Source organism: Colobus angolensis, unplaced genomic scaffold, assembly GCF_000951035.1.
Source record: "Colobus angolensis palliatus isolate OR3802 unplaced genomic scaffold, Cang.pa_1.0 Scaffold111, whole genome shotgun sequence".
Lineage (NCBI taxonomy): Eukaryota > Metazoa > Chordata > Mammalia > Primates > Cercopithecidae > Colobus > Colobus angolensis.
In genome coordinates, this window is record NW_012112142.1 from 9,310,803 (window position 1) to 9,333,472 (window position 22,670).

Consider the following 22,670-nt stretch of genomic DNA (forward strand, 5'->3'; position numbering starts at 1 on the left):
AAAGGAAGAAGTTGAAGCAAAATTAATATAGAGTTTATCTGAGCCAAGGTGAAGACTGCCACCTGGGACAACGTCCAGATTGCCCTGGAGAGTGTTCTAGAGAGTGAAGAAGAGGCTCAAGTTTTTAGAGAAAAAGGAACAAATCAGGAGATGGAGTGTCTTAGTCCATTTGTGTTGCTATAAAGGAGTCCTGAAGCTAGGTAATTTAGAAAGAAAAAAGGTTTGTTTGGGCCGCGGTTCTGTGGACTGTAGGAAACATGGTGCCAACATCTGCTTCTGGTGAAGGCCTCAGGAAGGTCCACTCCTGGCAGAAGGGGAAGGGGAGCTGGCATGTGCAGATCACATGGCAAGAGAGAAGCAACAGAGAGAGGGGAGGAGGTGCCAGGCTCTTTAAACAATCAGATCATGTGGGTACTCATACAGCAAGAACTCACTCATTACTTTGAGGATGGCACCAAGATGTTCATGAGAGAGCCAACTCCTGACCCAAACACTTTCCACCTGGCCTCACCTCCAACACTGGGGATCACATTTCAGCAAGAGATTTGGAAGGAACCAATATCCAAACTGTATCAGAAAGCAATTACAAAAAGTTGTTTGTCAGGAATTCTCATTGGTTTACAGAAATAACATTGGTTAGTGGTTTGCTATACACTGTTGAATTATAGGGTATATGACATTTTATGGCTGCTTGGCATGAGTTAGTCTACAGTCCCCATAGCAAGTGACTTCAAGAAGTATATTATTTAGCTCAAGGGGGAGTGGGATGTGACAGGTGTTACATTTTAAATGCCTCTCTGGGCTGGATAACTTAAAGGGACTTGCATTTCTCAGATAAAAAGGTTTTTTTTTTCTTTCTCATATAGAAAATACACAAATTATTTCTGAATCAACATATTTACATTAAGTTGTTCCTTTATCTGGCACTCCTCATCTCAGAAACATGTCATTCTACTGAGGCTACAGAATGTATTAAATTGATCAACTATGTCTAAAGTGCAGACTGCATTTGGCATTTCACATATGAGGTCATCACAGTCAGAGACAACTGGGAGAAAAGAAATGAGACAAAAAAATAACAGCTGATTGCCACTGATTTTTATCCCAGAAATCTGAGAAAATGTATCAAAATCATTTTAAGGTTAGATATTCATAAGATGATGTACATGGCCCAATCTCTTTACAAAGCAAAGTGATGTAACACTCTTTTTAGATTTCTAAAACTACCTAGATGTCTCCCAGCCATGTTGAAGCAGTTCCTTGGTTCGTCACTGCAGTCCATGGCCTGACAGAGTCAGAGGTCTAGAAGCTCAATTTTATCTGTGGGCACAGAGACAGGATGCAGACCCACAAGAAACATGATGTATGTGCCAAAATGACAAATTATAAATTACAGTGAAAACCAAAGTCAAAGAAAACTGAAAAGCAGAGTCCCCTGGTTAATAGATTCTCTCCTTAAAGGAGGCTCTACTGGGCAACCACTTCGTAAGCAGGAAACTGATGATAATGGGATCTGAGAAACCCCATCAAGCCAATACAGCCATCTCCATCCTGGGCAAATAAATGCTGAGGGTCCTGAAGACTAAACATCCAAGGTCAGAGTACCTTTTGTCTTCAGATGGCTAGAAACAGGTAACCCATTTTTCCTTCTTTTGGCTGCTTGCACTTTTCTAGTTTTCATGCAGAGCTAACTTCAGCTAAAGCCATTTTCCTTTAAATACAGCACAAAACAGTCGGCCATGCTGCAGATGTAACCATGCTAACCCAGCCTGACTCTACTGAAGTTACACTTGGTCACAGTCCTTTAAGCCCAAGCTTGAGTCTACTGAGTGCCCTAAAACAGCTCAATCTCCAGGGTTAATGATATTTAACTCTGACAGAATCTCCTGTCAGAGTTAATGATATTTTGAACAGGTATTGGTTTGTAACATTCTGAGGTATGACTTCCTCCCATCTTCAAGTCCCCCATGGGGCACTCATTTGGCAGCTGTCAGTGTATGACTTTTAGGGGAGATATTTCTGCTTTAGTCCCTACCCTAGAGATATTCAGATTTTGCCACTCCTGATTCTAATGATCCCTTTGAATGGTATCATTTTATTTTGGCCTTGAGGAAGCAACCACAAGCATTATTAGTGCACTTCCCACATAATTATAATTTTTTAAGGAAAATGATATAAAATGATAATTCTGTTAATTTGAGTTTCTAAGCATTAGCCACCTGTCAAATTCCTGTGTGTGGTGTGTCTCCAGCAGAAGTTTAGTTGTCATTTCAGTCAGAAATAAAACATGTGTCCTTCAGAATTGACTATTTGAGAAAATACTGGGAAAAGCACACGTTCATTTCCCAGGTTTAGGATTTTACATATAGTTTACCAGTCTAGGCACATGTTAGATACCAATAATGCTTCCTTTTGAGGAGAGTCAAATATATCATCTTGTAACGAAAGTATGTTTTCATTTAGGCCAAGTGATGACACAATATCTAGCAACCTGAAGATGTACCCAAGTTGCTCAAGGGCAAGTTTTTTTTTTTCCAGATGGAGCTGGGAAATTTTATTCTATTTTGCTGGACTCCAGGAAATGTTAGCTTCCTTAAGCAGATATTGAATATCCCCTGTCAAATGGATCACCTGAAGAAATACTTTTATAAGGACAACTATCATGGAGTAAGACAAAGAAAAGAAAAAGTATAGGAGCAACCACAGACTAAGGTTACCCCAGGCCAGGGAAAACAGACTCCCTGGCCCACACTGCCAAGACAGCCATTATAAAAACATCAGCTCCATGAGAGCGGAGGCCACAGTATCCGCCTAATAAATGTTTGCTGACTGAATGAATGGCAACTTCACATTTATTCACCTGGCTTTAGAACCTAACTTCCACTGGACCTGTATCAAGGGCAAGATAAAATTGAGAACACTTGTTAATCTGAAAAATGTGTCTGTCCTATATATAAGCACTTTACACTATCTCTGCTCAACTAGTAAAGACTTTCTTTCAATTTTTAGTATGTGATTTGAAAACTCTAGTAACCTGCCACAAAAAGAATCGTCCAGTTTCACAGAAGGTTATATATTTTGTCCTGAGGCAGTAGGATTTGGAAAACTTGCATAAAATTTGCCTATAAATATTACCAGCTAGTTTAGTATCTTGGTCATTAAATGGGCATCTAACAGAATGTTGACAGATTTAAGAAAACATTGTAAGGAAAAATTGTGTATAAACAAAGTGTCATTTTGGTGATATCAGCACATTCAACTTTTTGAAAATGTGGTTATAGACCAAGATAAACTTCAACACATAAATGTTTTTAAAATGTGAAAGGCATATATTGCTATGCTGTAAAAACCCAGGAAACTGTTCAGAAGAAATAGAACCATTATGCTTTCTAGGGCTAGTCATATTATAAAACAATTGCCATAGGTTTTAAAAGTATCATAATTTTAATTTTGGGTCTTATTTTTTAGTTTAAAGTTAATGAAAGAAAATATTTCAGAGGCCATTACCCAACATCTCAAACAAACAAACAAAAAAAGACTTTAGAAACAGAAAGGAGAAAAGAGCATTCCCAGAATGAAGTGACCAGTGACCACCCCTGCTTGCAATAGCAATGATAGCACTGATAAAAAGTAGTTCTCAGGCAGAGATGTTGGCTGTGCATGGTCTTTTCAGCCTCCATGATATCTTAAGCTCTTCTGCATTTAGTATTTAGTAAACAAGATATTTAATCACATACAGTTCATATTTGTTAGTTATGTTACATTTATTTTAGGTTTTATGCTGAATCTTAAAGAAAATGGATTATATTCTCCTAACCATTGTCAGATCTTTTATGGAGTTTCACAACTTTTATATTTGAAGGTAACCTTGGGAGAAGTAGACCTAGGATTATTTTACTGTTAGACTCATTATGCTGACAGCATATTATAGTTTAAATGGCAACTGCAAAGTTCAAAACAACTTTTTTATTTTTTATATAGAAAGCACACGAGGTTAAGGTCTAAACTAATGCATTTGTCATTTCTTTTATTATATCAATAGGGTTTTGGGGAACAGGTGGTGTTTGGTTACATAAATAAGTTCTTTAGAGGTGATTTTTGAGATTTTGGTGCACCCATTGCCCAAACAGTGTACACTGTACCCAATGAGTATTCTTTTATCCCTCACCGACCTCCCACCCTTTTTCCTGAGTCCCCAAAGTCCATTGTATCCTTAAAGTCCTCATAGCTTAGCTCCCACTTATAAGTGAGAACAAAATGATGTTCAGTTTTCCATTCCTGAGTTACTTCACTTAGAATAATGGTCTCCAATTCCATTCAGGTTGCTGCAAATGCCATTATTTTGTTCCTTTTTATGCTAGCCACTGTCAGATTTAATAAGAACACTACAACCAGTTGGAAAGATTTAAGGGCTTCTTTAAAAATTCCAATGCCTGTGCTCCAGGGCACAGACTATTCTCCAGCTCATGCTGGATGCCAGCATGACTCAGAAAATGTGAAGACCAACCACTAGATTTTTAAGTAGCTCCCCAAGTTATATTTCTCTCTTCAGATGAGGTGCTTCTGAGCCCATAGTCCTATATCAAGGGCAAGATAAGCACAGTGCCATACAATTGGGAGCTCCGAGCTTTTCTTTGAGGAAGGAGGAGAAGAGAAGCACCATACATCTAATGCTTTGACTTTTCTGGGGCATGCACAAAACACTGGCTTCTGTGTCACCTGTCACTGAGGACTAACAACCTCACATACTATAGATGTCCAGAAGCTACTACTGAGAACAAAACTAGAGTTCGTAATAGCAAGCTAGCACATGCCACAGCTGTAGCCTCCAGCTCAATGCAAAGTGAGTGGGCAGGAGAAAAGAAAACAGCTCCAAGCTGGTATTACAGCTTGTACCTGGGCAGGGAAGAAAAGGATGTGACTACACATAAATGTTCTGATTTTTACTGAGGCCTTCCCAAGTCACTGGCTTCTGTCTACCTGCCTTAGACCACTGATTGCAACCCACCATACTCTAGATGCTGAGGGCCACTGCAGTGTACAGAATGTTTGTGTCTTCCCCAAATTTATATGTTGAAATTCTAACCTCCAAGATGATAGTATTAGGAGGTGGGGACTTTGGAAGGTGATTAGATTATGAGGGCAGAGCCCTCATGAACAGTACTAGTTCCCTTATGTAAGAGACCTAAAAGAGACTCCTCACCTCTTTTGTCATGTAAGTGTATAGCAAGAAGGCAACATCTATGAATTAGAAGGTGGACCATTACCAGATGCTGAATCTGCCAATGCTTTGGTCTTAGACTTCCAAGACTCCAGAGCTGTGATAAATTTCTGTTGTTTATAAATTACTCAGTTTATGGTATTTGAATCTATAGATTGCCTTCAGTAGAATGGGTATTTTAATGAACACAGGATGTCTTTCCATATGTATGTCTTCTTAATTATTTTATCAATGTTTTGTAGTTTTCAGTGCAGTGTACAAGTCTTTCCCTGCCTTAGTTAAGTTTATGCCTAAGTGTTTTATTCTGATAGTATTTGAATGTAAATGGGGTTGTTTTCCTAATTTTCTTTTCAGATAGTTTGTTATTAGTGTAAAGAAATGCTAGTGATTTTTGTATGTCGATTTGTATTTTGCATCTGTACTGAATTTATTTATTGATTTTAAAAGCCAAAATAGTTCTGAGAAAGAAGAGCAGAACTGGAAGCATCACATTTCCTGATTTCAAAATATTTACAAAGCAACAGTAGTCAAAATTATAAGATACTGGCATAAAAACTGTGCTTATCTAAGCAGGTCTTCCTGAGTAGATTTTCTATCTTCTTTCATATGGGCACTATAGTTAATTTACTTTATGTAGCTGAAAGTTTCATACGATGTGTTTTGGGTTTTTGCCATTGACGTCCACTGTTGGCTTACGTGTATCTTTCTGGATATGCTTGCTGCGTTTGGCATTGTGACCACTCATTCTTCTCAAAATTCTTTACTCTCTTGATTTTCCTGTTTCAAACTCCTCTCTCTCTATCTTGCCAACTATTTTTTGCTTGTTTGTTTTTGCTTGTTTGCTTATTTTTCCATCTGTTTGTTTTTGGTCTCTTTTTGGGGCTCCTGTCACTCGGTCTTTCTCCCCAAGGGTTGATGTTCTCCGCTATGATACTCTTTTTATTCATCCATAGTAGACGATCACACCATCTAATATAGGATTAACCCCAATCTGTATGCTTAAGACTTCCAAATCTTATAGGATTAACCCCAATCTGTATGCTTAAGACTTCCAAATCTTATCTCCAGCCCTAGCTTGATTTTTTTTTTTTTTTTTTTTTTTGAGACGGAGTCTTGCTCTGTCACCCGGGCTGGAGTGCAGTGGCCAGATTTCAGCTCACTGCAGGCTCCGCCTCCCGGGTTTACGCCATTCTCCTGCCTCAGCCTCCGGAGTAGCTGGGACTACAGGCACCCGCCACCTTGCCCGGCTAGTTTTTTGTATTTTTAGTAGAGACGGGGTTTCACCATGTTAGCCAGGATGGTCTCGATCTCCTGACCTCGTGATCCGCCCGTCTCGGCCTCCCAAAGTGCTGGGATTATAGGCTTGAGCCACCGCGCCCGGCCTGATTTTTTATTTTTTGAAACAAAGTCTCGCTCTTTTGCTCAGACTGCTGTGCAATGGTACAATCATGGCTCACTGCAGCCTCAATCTCCTGGGCTCAAGTGATCCTCCCACCTCAGCCTCCCACAAAGCTGGGACTACAGGTATGTGCACCACACCCAGCTAATTATTTATTCTTTTACAGAGATGGGATCTCACTATGTTTCCCAGGCTAGTCTCGAACTCCTGATCTCAAGTGATCCCCCCTCCTCAGCCTCCCAAAGTGCTGGAATTACAGGCATGAGCCACTGTGAGGCTTGATTTTGAACTCTAGATTCATGCATGAAAGGGTTTTTCCGAAATATCTACTTAAATGCACCAGAGGCCACTCAAATTCAACACACCTATAATCAAACTCATCATCTTTCTTTCTCTTACCCTCAGTCAACACCGTTCCACCTGCTTTATTCCCAACTGAGCTAGCGCCTCCCACTCCCACCCACAAACACTAGAAACTTGCAGGGCATCCTAGAAGCCACTGCATTCGTCACTGTGTGCTATTTAGGGCACTTTTTACGTTCACCTCTTCCACTCCATCACTAATACTACTGCCTACTAGTAGTATCATCATCATGTCTCACATGAATAATTGCAATACCTTTCTAATGGGTTGCACTAATTCCTCCTAAATTCATGGCCCACACTGACACTGGACAGGTGTACAGAAAACAAAAACCCAAACACCTTTTTACTGCCTAAAATTGGTTTCCACATTCTATAAAATCTAAAATGTCAAGTGCGATCTACCTAAAATGATTATCTTTCTCTCTAAATTCATTCCAACCATTCCTTTGTTCTCACCTTACACACTACCAATAAACGAGTTCTTGCATCCCTTCCTAAATGCTGGACTTTTTTCATGCTTACGTGTCTTTGTTCCTACTAGCCACTCTACCTATTTTTCCCACCTCTCTCATTGGTCAAGTCTCATTCATTTTTAAAGACATAGCACCTTATTTTCTCCAGGACTCCTGAACCTCAAAGATAGTTCCTTTTTTTTTTTTTTTTTTTTTGAGACGGAGTGTTGCTCTGTCGATACTCAATACCTAGAGCATCTAGAAATAATTTCATGACATTTTTTCCAAGTGTCACTATCCTCCTCTGATGTCTTATATCTTAGTGTATTCAGAGGCTTGAGTTCTGACGTTTTTTTCTCTGAACAACAGTATAACTGATCAAATTTTTTTTACCTTTCTCACTTCTTGCCCTTCCCTAATGCCACACAATATAATTCCTCTGCTAAAAATGCAGGTAACTTTGTCCAGACTTTTTTTTCAAAAAACTTTTAAATAAGTTCAAAATATATCAGAAGAGAGTTAAAACTATCCATTTGACAAATTCTTGAGACTGTCAATATGCTAGCTACTGCGTCACTAAAAATACAAGGGCATATAGAATATGGTCCCTGACCTTGAGAACAGTTCATAAGGCTCTGATGAAAACACAAGACAGCATGTTAGAATGTATTTAACATTTTTGCACTTTAAAGAGATGCTAAATCAAGAGAGGGGGCTCAAAGGAGACCATTTGGGAGGTATGTGTGCCACCTGCAATGTGGAGAACCCAGTGAACTGGGATCTGGCTCTCCCTGGAAAATCTCAATGTGGGAGATAAACTGGTTGGCTGCTTTGGTGGATGAACAAAAGAGAGGGACTGCATTGGGGTTAAGCAGTTAATTCCTGGAGTTTATCAAGGCAGAGGATGCAGGAAGGTTGGCATGGACCACATGTGAGCCATGCATGCAAGAGTGAGCTGGAATGAACTTGTCTTAGGGCGCGTCCAAAGGTGCCATCTAGAGGCTGAACAGAGGTACTGCCAAATGCTAAACAGATTGAGGAATGATGAAGTCACCAGCCAGAATATAGCTGTTTCATCCTGATCAAGAGAACTGCAGATAAGAGATACCCAACTGTGGGAGTGAGAGATCTCCAAAGAACCTGCAAAAGTGTCCATGATAAACAGAATCAGCTTTTCTTCCATCTTCCAAGACCAAAGAGTACTGACATCCATGCAAGTGTTCAAGAAATAACTTTTCTGCTACTCCTGCCTCTCCACCTTCTTTCCTGTCCCAATCATGGAGGCATCAGAAACATCCATTAGCAACAATGAGGAGAAAGTTCTTGGTAAGAGAAGAAAGAATGGGATATGCACATTACCCTGACCTGATCACTATGCCATAAATATATCAAAACACCACTATGTACCCCATAAATATGTACAATTACTACATGTTCATTAAAAAGAAAAGACAGAATGACCCCATCACCCTTTTCTGAGTGCAGGCCATCTGCCTGCTGTATGCCTGAGGTGAGCAAATTGCAAGTGTGTTCCATTACTACCATTATAGAACTATTTGAAATGTTAGGGAAGCACAGAGTGAAGAATGATTATTTCTTGAGGAAATAAATATGGCTTCCCAGAGAAGGCAACTCTTTATCAAAGTCTTAAAAAAATGAGTAGGCATTTGCCAAATTGGCACATTCCAGCTCAGAGAACATCACCAACAAAGATGGAGGCTTATAAATGCATGCTGTGTTCAGTGTATTGGGAGCTGTTTGGCATAACCGGGACATAAGCCACAGAGTGGGGTATGGCACCAGATGATTCCAGAAAAAATGGACTCAAATCAGATTGGAAGAGGTCTTGTATGCCATGGTAAAACTTTCAGCAGTTTTACTACTACTCCCTCGGCAGTTAAGAGATCTACTAAAATACACCTTGAAGCAAATATTTACTAAATCTGATTTCTAGCCTCCAAAATTGGAATTTAAATTCAGATATGCTCCTGATGCATTGCAATATGTTTGCAAAGGTGTCATCTCCATAACTAATTTTCCATTCGACAAGCTCAAAGGGTCGTCTCTCCATGATGAATCTGCTTCCTAGTATTTACATTTTTTGCCTCCAGATGTCACAACCAACAAAAGCATTCATCTCAAAACCTTTTTCATGACAGTACATATAGTAGGTACTGTTACAGCTAAGTCTTGTATATGCTTTAAATAATCACCTAAGTTCATAGCTACTTTCTTAGAATAGAGCAAACGGGGTATGGATAGGTGTATTTGCTTGGCCAAAGCAACATTCGCATTGTCAACCTCTTCCTCTTTTTAGAAGATGTACAATTCCCTTCTACCCACTGCTGAAGCCTGGTGTCTGTGTTGGTTGGTCCGCTTCAGCCTTCTTTTTCTATGGAGCCACTTCTTGGCCTCTTGGGGGAGTGCTTCTGGCATCTCAGCTAACAGGATCTCTCCTCCCCCTTATTCACTGCCCCAGGATTTCCATCTGTCCCTGTAATCAGCAAATGCCCTAAGAAAAGGCACAGCCATGGTGATCAAACTCAAAATTCTGGCTCAACTGTCCTTCCATAAGAAGAGCAATTTTCTCCCTGCCAAAAAAGCCTCTCTAACTTCTCCACCACCTTTTCCCAAACAATAGCAGACTTGCCTGAGTTACAGCTGATTGGCCAATTTTCCCTAGTAGGAAAATCTCTCCTATGTAATGGAAAGTTCTTAAAAAATGAATAGCATCCCAACTGACTTCATCTCATGGCATTTCCTGGAGTCAAAGTCATGGCATGTGACTCTGATGTGGCTTTTTGTGTGTTTTTGTTTTTGTTCTCCCTGAGCTATATAAAAAAAACAAGACCTATGGGATCTGTCATGTCTGACAATTATGACAAATGCCCAGGCTCACACAGGGCCAAAGGAGACAGTACACCAGGCAGGCTGAAGCATTCTTAGTTTATCTTTTTTTGCCTCTCTAGAACCTGTCCTGCACTTTGGGGATGCTGAATATCACGTCAATGAAAGTGCTGGCTATGTGGAGGTTTGTGTTTGGAGAAGAGGCACTGATCTTTCCCAACCATCATCCATCATTGTGCGCTCCAGAAAGTCAGAGCAGGAGTCAGCAGAAGGTGAGAGGGCCACACAAAGAACATATCATTATCATGATACATGTTTATGGTGGGATCTAGTCTGTTAAGTGTAAGCATGCTTAGTCTTTGTTGATGGACTTTGAATGAAAGTTTCTCTGGCTTCAGCACGTAGATGGTTTGTATATGTAATGACTTCTGCTGGTTATGAAATAAATATGTTACTCAAACAGCAGCCTTTATGATTCATTTATTACCCACTTGCTTGTCATGGGCTCAAATTAATTTTTCCAAAGTTCAGAATATTTATAGATACTTAAGCTGCTCATAAATAATATTTCAGATGAAATTACCCCCATAATGGCCAAGCAAGTCCCAGCTCCTGGAAGAATCCCATCACATACTAGACCTTTGAAGGGTAGGAGGTTTCCACTTCAGACTCAGGCATTTGCCTTAGCTTCAAACAGCATGTGTTCATGCCCTGCTCACCTTTGCATTTCCTGACATGGATGACCAAGGCCTAGCTGATAGCATGGCACAATTCTAGATACCATTTCCTGTAGAGTACCTGTCAGGTGCTTTATCAGAAAAAGAACAGGACCCAATAGGAAAAGAAAAGGACACTTCCGTGTACATTGATGCCCACATTTTCTCATTTGCAGTTGTGACCTTTTGGTGTGGTGTTAGGTTATTACTTTTACATCTTTCTAACTTTTTGATGTGAGCATTTAGCACTATAAACTTTCCTCTTACTACTGCTTTAGCTGTGTCCCAGAAGTTCTGGTATGTTGTATCTTTGTTCTCTTTGGTTTCAAAAAATTTCTTGATTTCTGCCTTAATTACATTGTTTACCAAGAAGTCATTCAGGAGCAGGCTGTTTAATTTCCATGTAATTGTATGGTTTTAAGTGATGTTCATGGTATTGGTTTTTATTTTTATTGTTATATAGTCTGAGAATGTGGTTGGTATACTTCTGAATTTTTTGAATTTGCTAATCATTTTTATGGCCAATGGTGTAGTCGATTTTAGAGTATGTGCTATGTGCAGAAGAGAAGAATGTATATTCTGTTAGTTCCGGGTGCAGAGTTCCATAAATGTCTATTAGGTCCATTTGGTCAAGTGTCAAATTCGGGTCCCAAATACCTTTGCTACTTTTCTGCCTTTATGGTCTGTTTAATGCTGTCAATAGGGTGTTGAAGTCTCCCACTATTATTGTATGGTTACAATATTATCGTATGGTTATAGTCTCTTCATAGGTCTTTAAGGACTTGTTTTATGAATCAGGATACTCCTCTGTTGGGCACATAAATATTATTCAGGATAGTTAAGTCTTCTTGTTGAATTAAACCCTTTAGCATTATATAATGCCTGTCTTTGTCTTTTCTTTTTTTATCACTGTTGGCTTAAAGTCTGTTTTGTCTGAAATTAGAATAGCAACCCCTGCTCTTATTGTTTTCCATTTGTTTGGTAGATTTTTCTCCATCCCTTTATTTTGAACCTATGACTGTCATTGCATGTGAGATGGGTCTTTTGAAGACAGCATATAGTTGGATCTTTCTTCTTTATCCAACTTGCAACTCTATGGCCTTTTAATTGGGTCATTTAGCCTGTTTACATTCAAGGTTAATATTGATATGTGAGGATTTAATGCTGTCGTCTTGTTGTTAGCTGGTTTATTATGCAGACTCAGTTGTGTAGTTGCTTTATAGTATCAATGGTCTACGTACTTAAGTGTGTTTTTGTGGTGGCCATAACGGTCTTATGTTTCCATATGTAGTGCTCCTTTAAAACCTCTTGTAAGGCAGGTCTGATGGTAATGAATTCCCTTAATATTTGCTTGTCTGATAAAGATCTTATTTCTCCTTTTTTGATGAAGCTTAGTTTGGCTGGATATAAAATTCTTGGTTGAGTTTCTTTTTTTTTAAATAATGCTGAATATAGGCCCCCAATCTCTTCTGGCCTGTAGAGTTTCTGCTGAAAGGTCTGCCATTAGTCTGATGAGGTTCTCTTTGCTGCCTTTCTCTTCTCTTTAGCTGCCTTTAATATTTTTGTCTTTCATGTCAACCTTGGAAAATCTGATGACTATGTGTCTTGGGGATAGTTGTCTTATACAGTATCTTGCAGGGTTCTCTGCATTTCCTGAATTTGAATGTTGGCCTCTCTAGTGAAGTTGGGGAAATTTGCATGGACAATATCTTCAAATACATTTTCCAAATTGGTTTTTCTCCCTCTCTTTTAGGGATGCCAATGAGTCATAGATTTGGTCTCTGTACATAATGCCATATTTCTAAGAAGTTTTGCACATTCTTTTTTATTCTTTTCTCTTTTTGATTGTGTTCATTCAGAGAATCTTTTTGCTATGAGGTTGCTTCCTCAGCTTGGTCAATTCTGTTGATAATACTTGCAATTGGCCCAGCACGGTAGCTCTCATCTGTAATCCTAGCACTTTTGGAGGCCTAGGCAGGTGGATTGCTTGAGCCCAGGAGTTCAAGACCAACCTGGGCACATGGCAAAACCCTGTCTCTTCAAAAAATACAAAAAAATTAGCCAGGCATGGTGGCGTTCACCTGTAGTCCAAGCTACTTGGAAGGCTGAAGTGGGAAGATCACCTGAGCCCCTGAGCCCAGGAAGTTGAGGCTGCGGTTTGAGCCATACATTTCAGTCTGGGAAACAGAGTTCGACCCTGTCTCAAAAAAAAAAAAATTAAATTAATTAATTTAAAAATAATAAATATTTTCAATTGTATTATGAAATTCTTGTAGTGTGTTTTCAGTTTTATCAAATCTGTTGGTTCTTTCTTCATTTCATCTTTCAGTTATTACATCATTTTATTGTTATCCCTAGATTCCTTGGATTGGTTTTGATTTTCACCTGAATGTCAATTATCTTTATTCCTAACCATATTCTGAATTCTATATCTGTCATTTCAGTCATTTCAGCCTGGTTAAGAACTATTGCCAGGGAATTAGTGCAGTCATTTGGAGGAAGGAAGACACTATGGCTTTTTGAGTTGCCAGAGTTATTATCTGGTTCTTTCTCATCTGTGTGAGCTAATATTCCTTTAAGTCTAATGTAATTTTGGTATAGTCAGTTGACTTTGTTTCTGGATGTTTTCAGAGGGCCAAGGCTTTGTTCAGGGTCTTCATTTGTAGCTGAATTCTTGTCCTTGGTTTCACAGGGTGTTATTTGCAAAGTATTGTTGGTTTTGAAGTTTGGGCTGTGATCTAGAAGATGGTGTGTAAGTGTAATGGCTGGTAGGCAGGCTCTCAGCCAAATGGCTCCTTTGTGCATTTGCAGCCATGTTCCCTCTCAGCACTCTAACAGTGTGGGCTCCTCTCTTACTTGAGCGCTGGCTGCAGATCCTGACTTTGCATTCCTAAGCTATACACCACAGCCCTGAGGCAAGCTCAGGTTTTACACTCCCTCTCCAGCTTGGGGGCGATGAGGACAGGGACCTTTAGCCGTGGTAATGGCAGAGGGCTTTCCACTTGTCTCTTGGAGCTCCACCCCAGAGAAACACAGAGCTACTACAATCAGAGTGACTGCATTCTGAGCCCAAGCTTGGGGGACTGGGGAGGGCCTGCCTGGTGATGAGCAGGGGATGCAGGAGGCTCACAGGGAGGACAGACTGGCCTCTTCTCCTTAGGGTAGTTAAGAGCTGGAAGTGTGAGTAAAGCACTCAGAATCTTTGTTCCTTTTCTTGTCTGTCTGGAGGCAGCAAGGGCAGTACCACTACAGTGGCAGTAACAAAAGAACTTTCAGTTGCCTCTGGGAGCTCCACCCCAGAGAAATGCAGAGCCACTGCCAATGGAAATGTTCAGTCAGGAGGTAGTGCAGCTGTGCTGTGGGCTTGAGCCAGGAGACCTGTTTGGTGAAGAGCAGGAGGTCGGCGGCTCATAGGGAAGACAGACTTGGCTCCTCTCCATATGGCAACTGGCATGGTAGAGGTGCAGGTAAAGCCCTCAGACTCTTTGTTCCTTCCCCAGTCTGAGGGCAGCACTGGCAGAACCACTGCAGTGGCAGTGGCAGAGGGGCTGTGAGTTGCCACTGGAAGCTCCAGCCCAGGAAGACACAAAGCCACTACCAGTGGGAATGCTCAGCCAGGGGCAGGGCAGCTGCTCTGCAGTCCTGAGCTGGGGGCCCTGCCTGGTGAACAGTAGAGGCTCCCAGGAAAGAGAAACTGAGCTCCTCTTCGTATGGTGTTTGTGGCATGCTGCAGGTGCTGGTAACTTGACCAGCCCTTTGTTCCTTCCCCAGCCTGAGGGCAGTAAGGGCAGTACGACGGCAGCTGCAATGGCAGAGAGGTTTTGCATTGTCTTTGGGATTTCCTCCCCAGAGAAATGCAGAGCCACCAATGACTAAAGGGTTCAGGTTGGGACAAGGTGGCTGTGCTGAGTTCCCAGGTCGAGAGGCCCTGCCCAGTGAGAGTAACAGTGGCAGGGACTCACATGGAGAACAGCCTGGGCACTTTTCTGTATGGCTGCTGCACTGGGCTGGAGGCCTGAGTTAGTCCTGAATCTCTTTGCTCCCTCCCAAGCCTGAGCTCAGCAGGAATGGGGGTTGTGGAGCAGCAAAAATGGTGGCACTGCTACTTCTGGGAGCTCTGTCCGAAGGAAGTGCAGAGCTGCTACCAGCCGAGAGACTAGGTGGGGCTGGGGTGGCTGGTGTCCCAGGTCGGGAGGCCCTGCCCAGTAAGAGGTAGCAGAGGCAGGACTCATGGGGAAAACAGTCTATTTCTCCATAAGGCAGCTGTGCTGTGCTGGGGGTTACATTAGTTCTCAATCTTTTTGCTCTCTCCAGAGCCTGAAGACTGCAGGGGCCAGAGCTGCAAACGAGCAAAACCGACAGGCCTGCCTGCTACCACTGGGATCTCTATCCCAGGGAAGTACAGGGCTGCTACCAGCCTGTAAGCTCAAGTGGCCACGCTGGGGTCCCAGGCCAGTGGGCTTTGTTTAGTGAGTTCAGTGGAGGCAAGGTGTATAGTCGTCCATCTGTTCTTCAGCTCTGTGGATTCAGTCCCTATCCTGGGGGCATGTGAGGCAGCAGGAGCTTAGGGTTCCCAGGGGTCCAAGGCCCCTGGGACTCTATACATGTCTGAGCTTTAGCTCTGCCCAGTCTCCACACAGTTCCCTGTGTCTGTCCGGAGGCGCCAGTGGTGGGGGTGGTCATGGGGGATTTCCAGAGCCCAGGGTTGCAAAGGTTCATGGAAGAACTGTGGGTCCCAGGAAGCTCGCACTCACCATTTACCCACGGTGGGGATCCTCCCCTGGCTTCGCCCCAGTCCTAGGTGGGCAGCTGTCCTGTCTCACTCTTCTCTGTTCTCTGTGGGTCACGTTGCTTCCTTGATGAATCTCAACCTGTCCACCTGGATAATCCAGCTGCAGAGCTTGTGTGTTTATTCACCACTCTCTGTCCTCTCCATGAGAGCGGCACACACTAGCTGCTTCTAGTTAGCCATCTTGGCACTCCTCTCCCCTTTTTTTCGTTCTTTTTTAAGTTTTCAGACAGGGTTATTTATCACTCTGTGTGTACCCATGAAAACAAGAGTGAAGAAACCGATTTGGTTAGGTGGACTTCTTTGCTTGTGTTTTGAAAGAGAAATTTAGATTCCTTTAGATAAATCTCTTTGCATAAAAGTAATGATGCCTCGGCTAGCTGTCTGGTAGGGATGAACTAATAGAAGTAATGTTCATGCTTGGGGTGGTGATTCATGGATTTAACAAGTACAGTTGTAGAAGTAAGGTTTATACTTGATAATCTATTGAACTTAGTAAGTATTTGATATCTGCTCAGGTTAGTTAACTATATTAATCTTATGTATATACATATAAGGTATACCTTGTTACATTAATAATTATAACTTCTGTGTTCTTAATGCCTACTATTTGCCAGATACTGTGTTAGCATCCTTGCTGTACTATCTATAATCTTCACAATAAACCTTACAAGGTAGCTATCATTATCCCCATTTTGCAGTTGAAGAAAAGAAACTGAGACTCAAAGAAGTTAAAGAATTAGTACAAGTAAGCAATAAACCAAGATTTGAGTCAAAGTCCATGAGATACAAAACCTTATTCATTACTCTCCTGCCTTAGTAATTTTCACTATAACCTTGTTTTTGTTTTTGAGACAGGCTGTCGCTCTGTAACCCAGGCTGGAGTACAGTGACGTGATCTCAGTTTACTGAAACCTCTGCTTCCCAGGTTCAATTGATTCTTGAGCCTCAGCCTCCTAAGTAGCTGTAACTACAGGCACTCACCACCACGCCCTGCTAGTTTTTGCACTTTTAGTAGAAATGGGTTTCACCATGTTGGCCAGGCTGGTGTGGAACTCCTGACCTCAAGTGATCTGCTCGCCTCAGCCTCCCAAAATGCTGGGATTACAGGAATGATCCACTGGGCCCGGCTCTGTTTTGTTTTCTTAATGTCACTATTTGGTGCCTTTTAGAAAAAATTTTGGAGTAATCTCAAACTTACAGAAGAGTAACAAGTAGAATGAAATGCTTTTCTTTTTCATCAACTGTTGAGAGTAAGATTGGAACCATGTCTCCAAAAACTTACAATGTAATTCCTTCAAAGATGTTCTCTTATATAACCACAAAACAAGCATAAACTGAGAAATTAACTTGATACACTTCCATAATCTACTCAGACCTCATTCAAATTTCAAAAGTTGTCCTCAAATAATTCTTTACAGCAAAAGAATCCAGTTCTAAATCATGCATTATATTTAGTTGTCATGTCTGCTTTTGTTTTCTTCAGTCTACAACAATCCTCTCAACACCTTGATGTTTTTGAAGATTATAAATAACCCTGTTATTATACTATATAGAATGTCTTCCAAATTTGGGTTTGTCTGATGGTTTTTCATAATTAGATTCAGGTAATGCATCGTCAGCAGGAATATCACAAAGATGGTACTATCCTTTCATTGTATTCTGTCAAATGGCACACAGTTTCCATTTATCCCATTATGGTGGTGTTAACTTTGGTCACTTGGGGAAGGTAGTATCCGCCAGGGTTCCTCATTATATTCCCTTTTTTCCTTTGCAATTAATATTTTATGGAGGAGTACCTTGAGACAATATAAATATTCTGTTTCTCTATTTATTTTTATATTTATATCACTCAGGGGTTTCTATTTAATTCCATTGATTATCATATGTTACAATCATTACATTTAATGACTTTCCAAATAAGTCACAAAGAAGCTGTATGGTGAAGTGGACCAGCTTGGAAAAATGATTAATAACAACCCAGAGAATGGCAGAACTTCATGGCTTCATAAAATTGAGCAGAATGTTGTGAGATTAAAACAGATGTCTGGCAAAAGTGAATGAGTGAAACCTAATCAAAATAAAATGTATTATATTTATCTTCAAAGTTAAAAATTAAAAAGGCAAATCCTTTCATTTCAAATTGAAGCTACCTTCAGAGATCCTTCAATCAATTGGCAGAATCTTGGTGAAAGTAGTTGGAAGGTGAGGTGCCTAGTCTAGACGTGTAGGGCCCTGGTGAGGATGGCAGGTGGGCATGGCACAAGGGACTACAAGGCATTTGGTAGAATATGGAAGTTCCCCCTTCTGGGGATCAAACCCAAAATACATGCTCCTGAGAGTGCTGGGTACAAAGGAGAATGCCGCAGAGTTGATGATGATCGTTTTTCTCTGAAGGAAAACTTATGACAAATTCTACTGTCTCATTAGTGCCTTTTCCTTTTCCACCAGCTGGAACAGATTATGTTGGCATCAGCCGAAATCTGGACTTTGCTCCAGGCGTGCGCATGCAAGCATTCCGAGTGACCATCCTTGATGACCTGGGACAGCCCGCCTTGGAAGGCCCAGAGAAGTTTGAGTTAGTTCTTCAGATGCCTATGGGTGCAGTGCTTGGAGAACCAAATAAAACTACCGTTTTCATCAAGGATACCATCACTGACTGTAAGCAGAGTACTTGTAGTTCCTTCGATTGAAAGACTTTAAGAGGGAAAAAAAAGAGTCAAGATATGTCTCCTAACAACAGAATGAAACTCTACTGTTTATAGATCTTAGCAATTCTGGGATATCAGTGATATTGTACTGTCATTGGTGTTATATTCTGGTGATATGTGGAAATGTAATTTATGTGACTGCATGGAAATAGAAATATAAATACATAGAAAACATTGATCCCACAAATAATTAGACTGTATTCATGTTCTTTTTCTATTTTGCTTTACTTTGTTTCTGGGGCAAGCAAGAAATCCACTGTGATCAATTAAATCAAAAGTTGAAATCAAAGGATTAACCTCTCTTTACTGATTGATTCCACATATGAAACACTTTTCAACTGTCTCTCCATATATAAAGTTCTTTTAGCGAATTCTTCAATTTTTCTTCACAAGTCTTTATCAGAACTACTTGGTAGGAAAATTTTTCAACTCTTTATTCCTTTGCACTCTTTTTTTAAAAAAAAACGGATAATAAACAGTAAAGTGATGAAAATGTAGGTAGTGGAAAGGAGAAGAAAGAAGAGTTGAAGATTTCCATAGTTCACAAACTGCCTAGTTAGTTCTTAACTAATGTTAAATTGACAATATATATAGCTGTGGCTAATACTACATAAATCAAAGTTCCCAAATTATTTTGAAACCACATCTTTGTGCCCCATCACTACTTTTTAGGTATTTCTTGTGCAAATCTTTTTTTAAAATTTGTGTTTGAGGCATTAACTTATTTTCAAGCCAACATAGTGTATAATAGAAACCATTCCCAGATGCATGTTTTCCAAATGTTAAATGGCGATGACAAGGCTCTTGACTGTAATATAGTCTGCATATACAGGCCAAGAAGCCCTTGTCTACTGTTAGCCTAGGTTTTGCTTCTTTGCTAGACTTTCATTTTCCCAATCAGAGAAAATATTTTTCTAAACTACCTTATAACTCTTGACCTCACTTCTCCCTCTGTAAAATGAGAAATTTGGACTCGATTTCTGTTAAGATCTCTTCCAGTTCTGTCTGATTCCTGTCTGAGTGCATATCCACCAACAGAAAATCACCCTCCCTCACCTTGCAATTTGCCCAACTACCAGAGTCAAAAATCTTTTAAACTCAAATTCAACATATAGTTATTGGGCTGCTTCTTCAGGTGAAAGAGATAAGTCCCCTTCACATGCATTAGAAAAAAAGTAATAGAAAAACTACACATGGACCAAGATAACTCTCAGATATACCTAAGAGACCCCACAGATACCCTAGTTCAGGCCCCAGTTGAAGCCACAGCTGAATTTCCTGCTGAGTACCTGTGTGCCCAGGGGAAATACACATTGTCAGCATTATGGAGGAATCTGTTTTGAACTCAAAATTAATTCAGTCTTTCAGTGTTTTTCAGAAAATCACTCTTTTTCTTTCTCACTGTATTTTTTGTTACTTAAGTACATTCAGATGAATGAAGTGTTTAGGCATTTATATTTTTGGAGGGAGGATATTACAAACAGTGCTTTTTATAAAGTCTGTTTCATTCCCAGTTTCTACCCATTAAGACGTACCAGAGAAGCAAAATACATTTTTTAGGCTTCTAGGATAAAACCTGGTATATTCTAGTTATGACTTATAGCATATTCTACAGTTCAGTAATGAAAGTAATCTAGTGTCCTGAAAGAGTGAAAATATACTTGATTTCCTACCAGGAATGGAATTGCACACTATTGAAAATTGGGCTCATTTGTCATCCCTTATATACTCTTCCCTATGCTAACATTTTTATAGAAAAAAATATTAAATATTTTTTCTCACTTAATAGTTTTCTCAGAGCTGGAAAGTGTAATGGAGATACACTAGATGTTGCTATTCTTGTGTAAACTTTAAATGGAAAGGTGTTGTATATTTTATTTCAGTACCCAGGGCCCAACTTAAGGGGTCCACTGACAGGGTGAATGAAAGAGGCAGCTAAGGGCCATCATTACTGGAGCAGAGACACCAGCCATAAGTCCTTGGTGAAATGCTGTACCCACCAGGGCTCAGCCCAGGAGACTGAACTATGGGGAGCTACCCAACACTGATGACTCCACAGTTGGCTTTCTGCCAACTAAGCATTCAAAAATGTGTTTGTCACTAAGGCAGCACAATGTTGCTACTCCTAACCTTATTTATAATAATAAATAATTATAAGCAGCCCAATACTCAGGAAATGGTTAACTGAATTATAGGATATCTACGTGATAGAATAGTATGAATTCTAGAGTATCCGCAACCATGTGGCTATTGCAATCCTTAAACATATGGAAAACACTAAAAGAAAATGCCTGGAAATGGTAATAACTTTCTATTAGGGTAATGAGATTATCAGTCATTTTTTTTTTGTAAATGTACTCTAAAGTTATTTAATCGGTAAATATATGTGCTCATTAGGAAGTTGTTGCTATTTATGAAATTGAGGAAATTAAACAGATTATAATGACCTCATTCTGTTATTATTATCACAATTTGTGATGAAGTCTCATAGGGTCCCTGCAGGAATGTTTAGCACTGACTTGTCCTAATCCCTGGAACCTACGGATTTTACCTTATATAGAAAAAGCATCTTTGCACGTGTAATTAAGGATCTTGAGATAGGAAGATTATCCTGAATGGGCCCTAAATGTAATCACAAGAGTCCTCATAAGAGGACGTGAGATGGAGGTTACATACAGAAGAGGAGGATGCAATGTGACTATGAAAGGCAGAGATTGGAGTGATGGGGCTACAAGCCGTGGAAGGCCAGCAGCTATTGGAAGCTGGCAGGCAAGTAGATTCTCCTGCTGGAGGCAGCACAGCCCTGCCAACACCTAGGCTTTGTCCCAGTAATACTGATTTTGGACTTCTAAACTCCAGAACTAGGAGAAATGTCTGGTTTTTTTTAAGCCATCAAGTTTATAGTAATTTGTTATAGCAGCCACAGGAAACTAGCACCACAGGCAGAGAGAGATCAGGAGAGTTTGCTGGTATTGGCAACAAAGTAAAATGAAGAACACTAGAAAGCACGTTCAGAGAATACAGACAGAGGCTGACACTCAGTGTCTGCTATGAGGGGATCTTTCTGTAGAGATTCAAGGCCCTGTCCTGAAGACATAATGAGGTCCATCTGACAGAGGTAATACTTGGAAGAAGCATCAGCAGATAAAAAATGTCCTGAAAGCAGTGTGAATTCCAATCTGAGGCTTTAGTAGACCTATGTTTAGAAAGAAGCTGTAGGCAGTCCGGCATTAGCCTAATCTACCAATAATGTAAGAATTAAGAAATCTAATGAAATAAAAAGTATTCCTTGGCTGGGCATGGTGGCTCACACATTGCTGGTGTAATCTCAGCACACTGGGAGGCCAATGCGAGAAGACTGCGTGAGCCCAGGAGTTTGAGACAAGCCAGTGCAACACGGTGAGACCCTGACCCTACAGAAAACAAAAAATTAGCCAGGTGTGATGGCCTGAGCCTGTAGTCCCTGCTTCTTGTGAGGCTGAGGTGAGAGGATTACTTGAACCCAGAAGTTTGAGGCTGCAGTGAGCCACTGCACTCCAGCCTGGGCAGCAGAGCAAGACCCTGTCTCAAACAAAACAAAACAAAACAAAACAAAACAACAAAACAAAGATAAAACTATGATTCTATTCCTCTACTCACAACATTTCTTACATGAAATGTGTGGGTTGTTCCCACACCAATAACCAATTCTCCTACTTTTGGGATACCAACTGGGTACCCTACGATTCCTACCTGGAGTTAGCATCAGACCCCACATGCGAAGGGCTGTGTCCCTCAAGACTGCCCCACTTCAGACACCATACTTGTGAACAACTTGGCTACAAATTGGAGATGCCCATAATCACCTCTCAGGTTTGATAATTTGCAATAACAGCACAGAACTCAGGGAAACACTTTACTATTACTGGTTTATTATAACGAATATTACAATAGACAGAAATGAACAGCCAGATGGGCCAGGCTCAATGTCTTACACCTGTAATCCCAGAACTTTGGGAGGCCAAGGTGGGTAGACCACTTGAGGTTAGAAGCTTGAGACCAGCCTGGCCAACACAGTGAAACCCCATCTCTAGTAAAAATACAAAAATTAGCCAGGTGTGGTGGCACGTGCCTGTAATCCCAGCTATGCGGGAGGCTGAGGCAGGAAAATTGTTTGAACCCAGGAGACA

General features: G+C 40.6%; 1 protein-coding gene across 1 annotated transcript in view; it reads left to right on the forward strand.

Moving 5' to 3' along the window:
• FREM3 (FRAS1 related extracellular matrix 3) overlaps positions 1-18,688 on the forward strand; it is a 108,447-nt gene extending 89,759 nt beyond the window's left edge. The window contains exons 7-8 of the mRNA XM_011957148.1: positions 10,408-10,557; positions 18,242-18,688. Of these exons, the coding sequence (XP_011812538.1) occupies positions 10,408-10,557; positions 18,242-18,483 (392 nt within the window). The 3' untranslated portion in view covers positions 18,484-18,688. The remainder of the gene's footprint in view (positions 1-10,407; positions 10,558-18,241) is intronic.
• Positions 18,689-22,670: the final 3,982 nt, after the last annotated feature.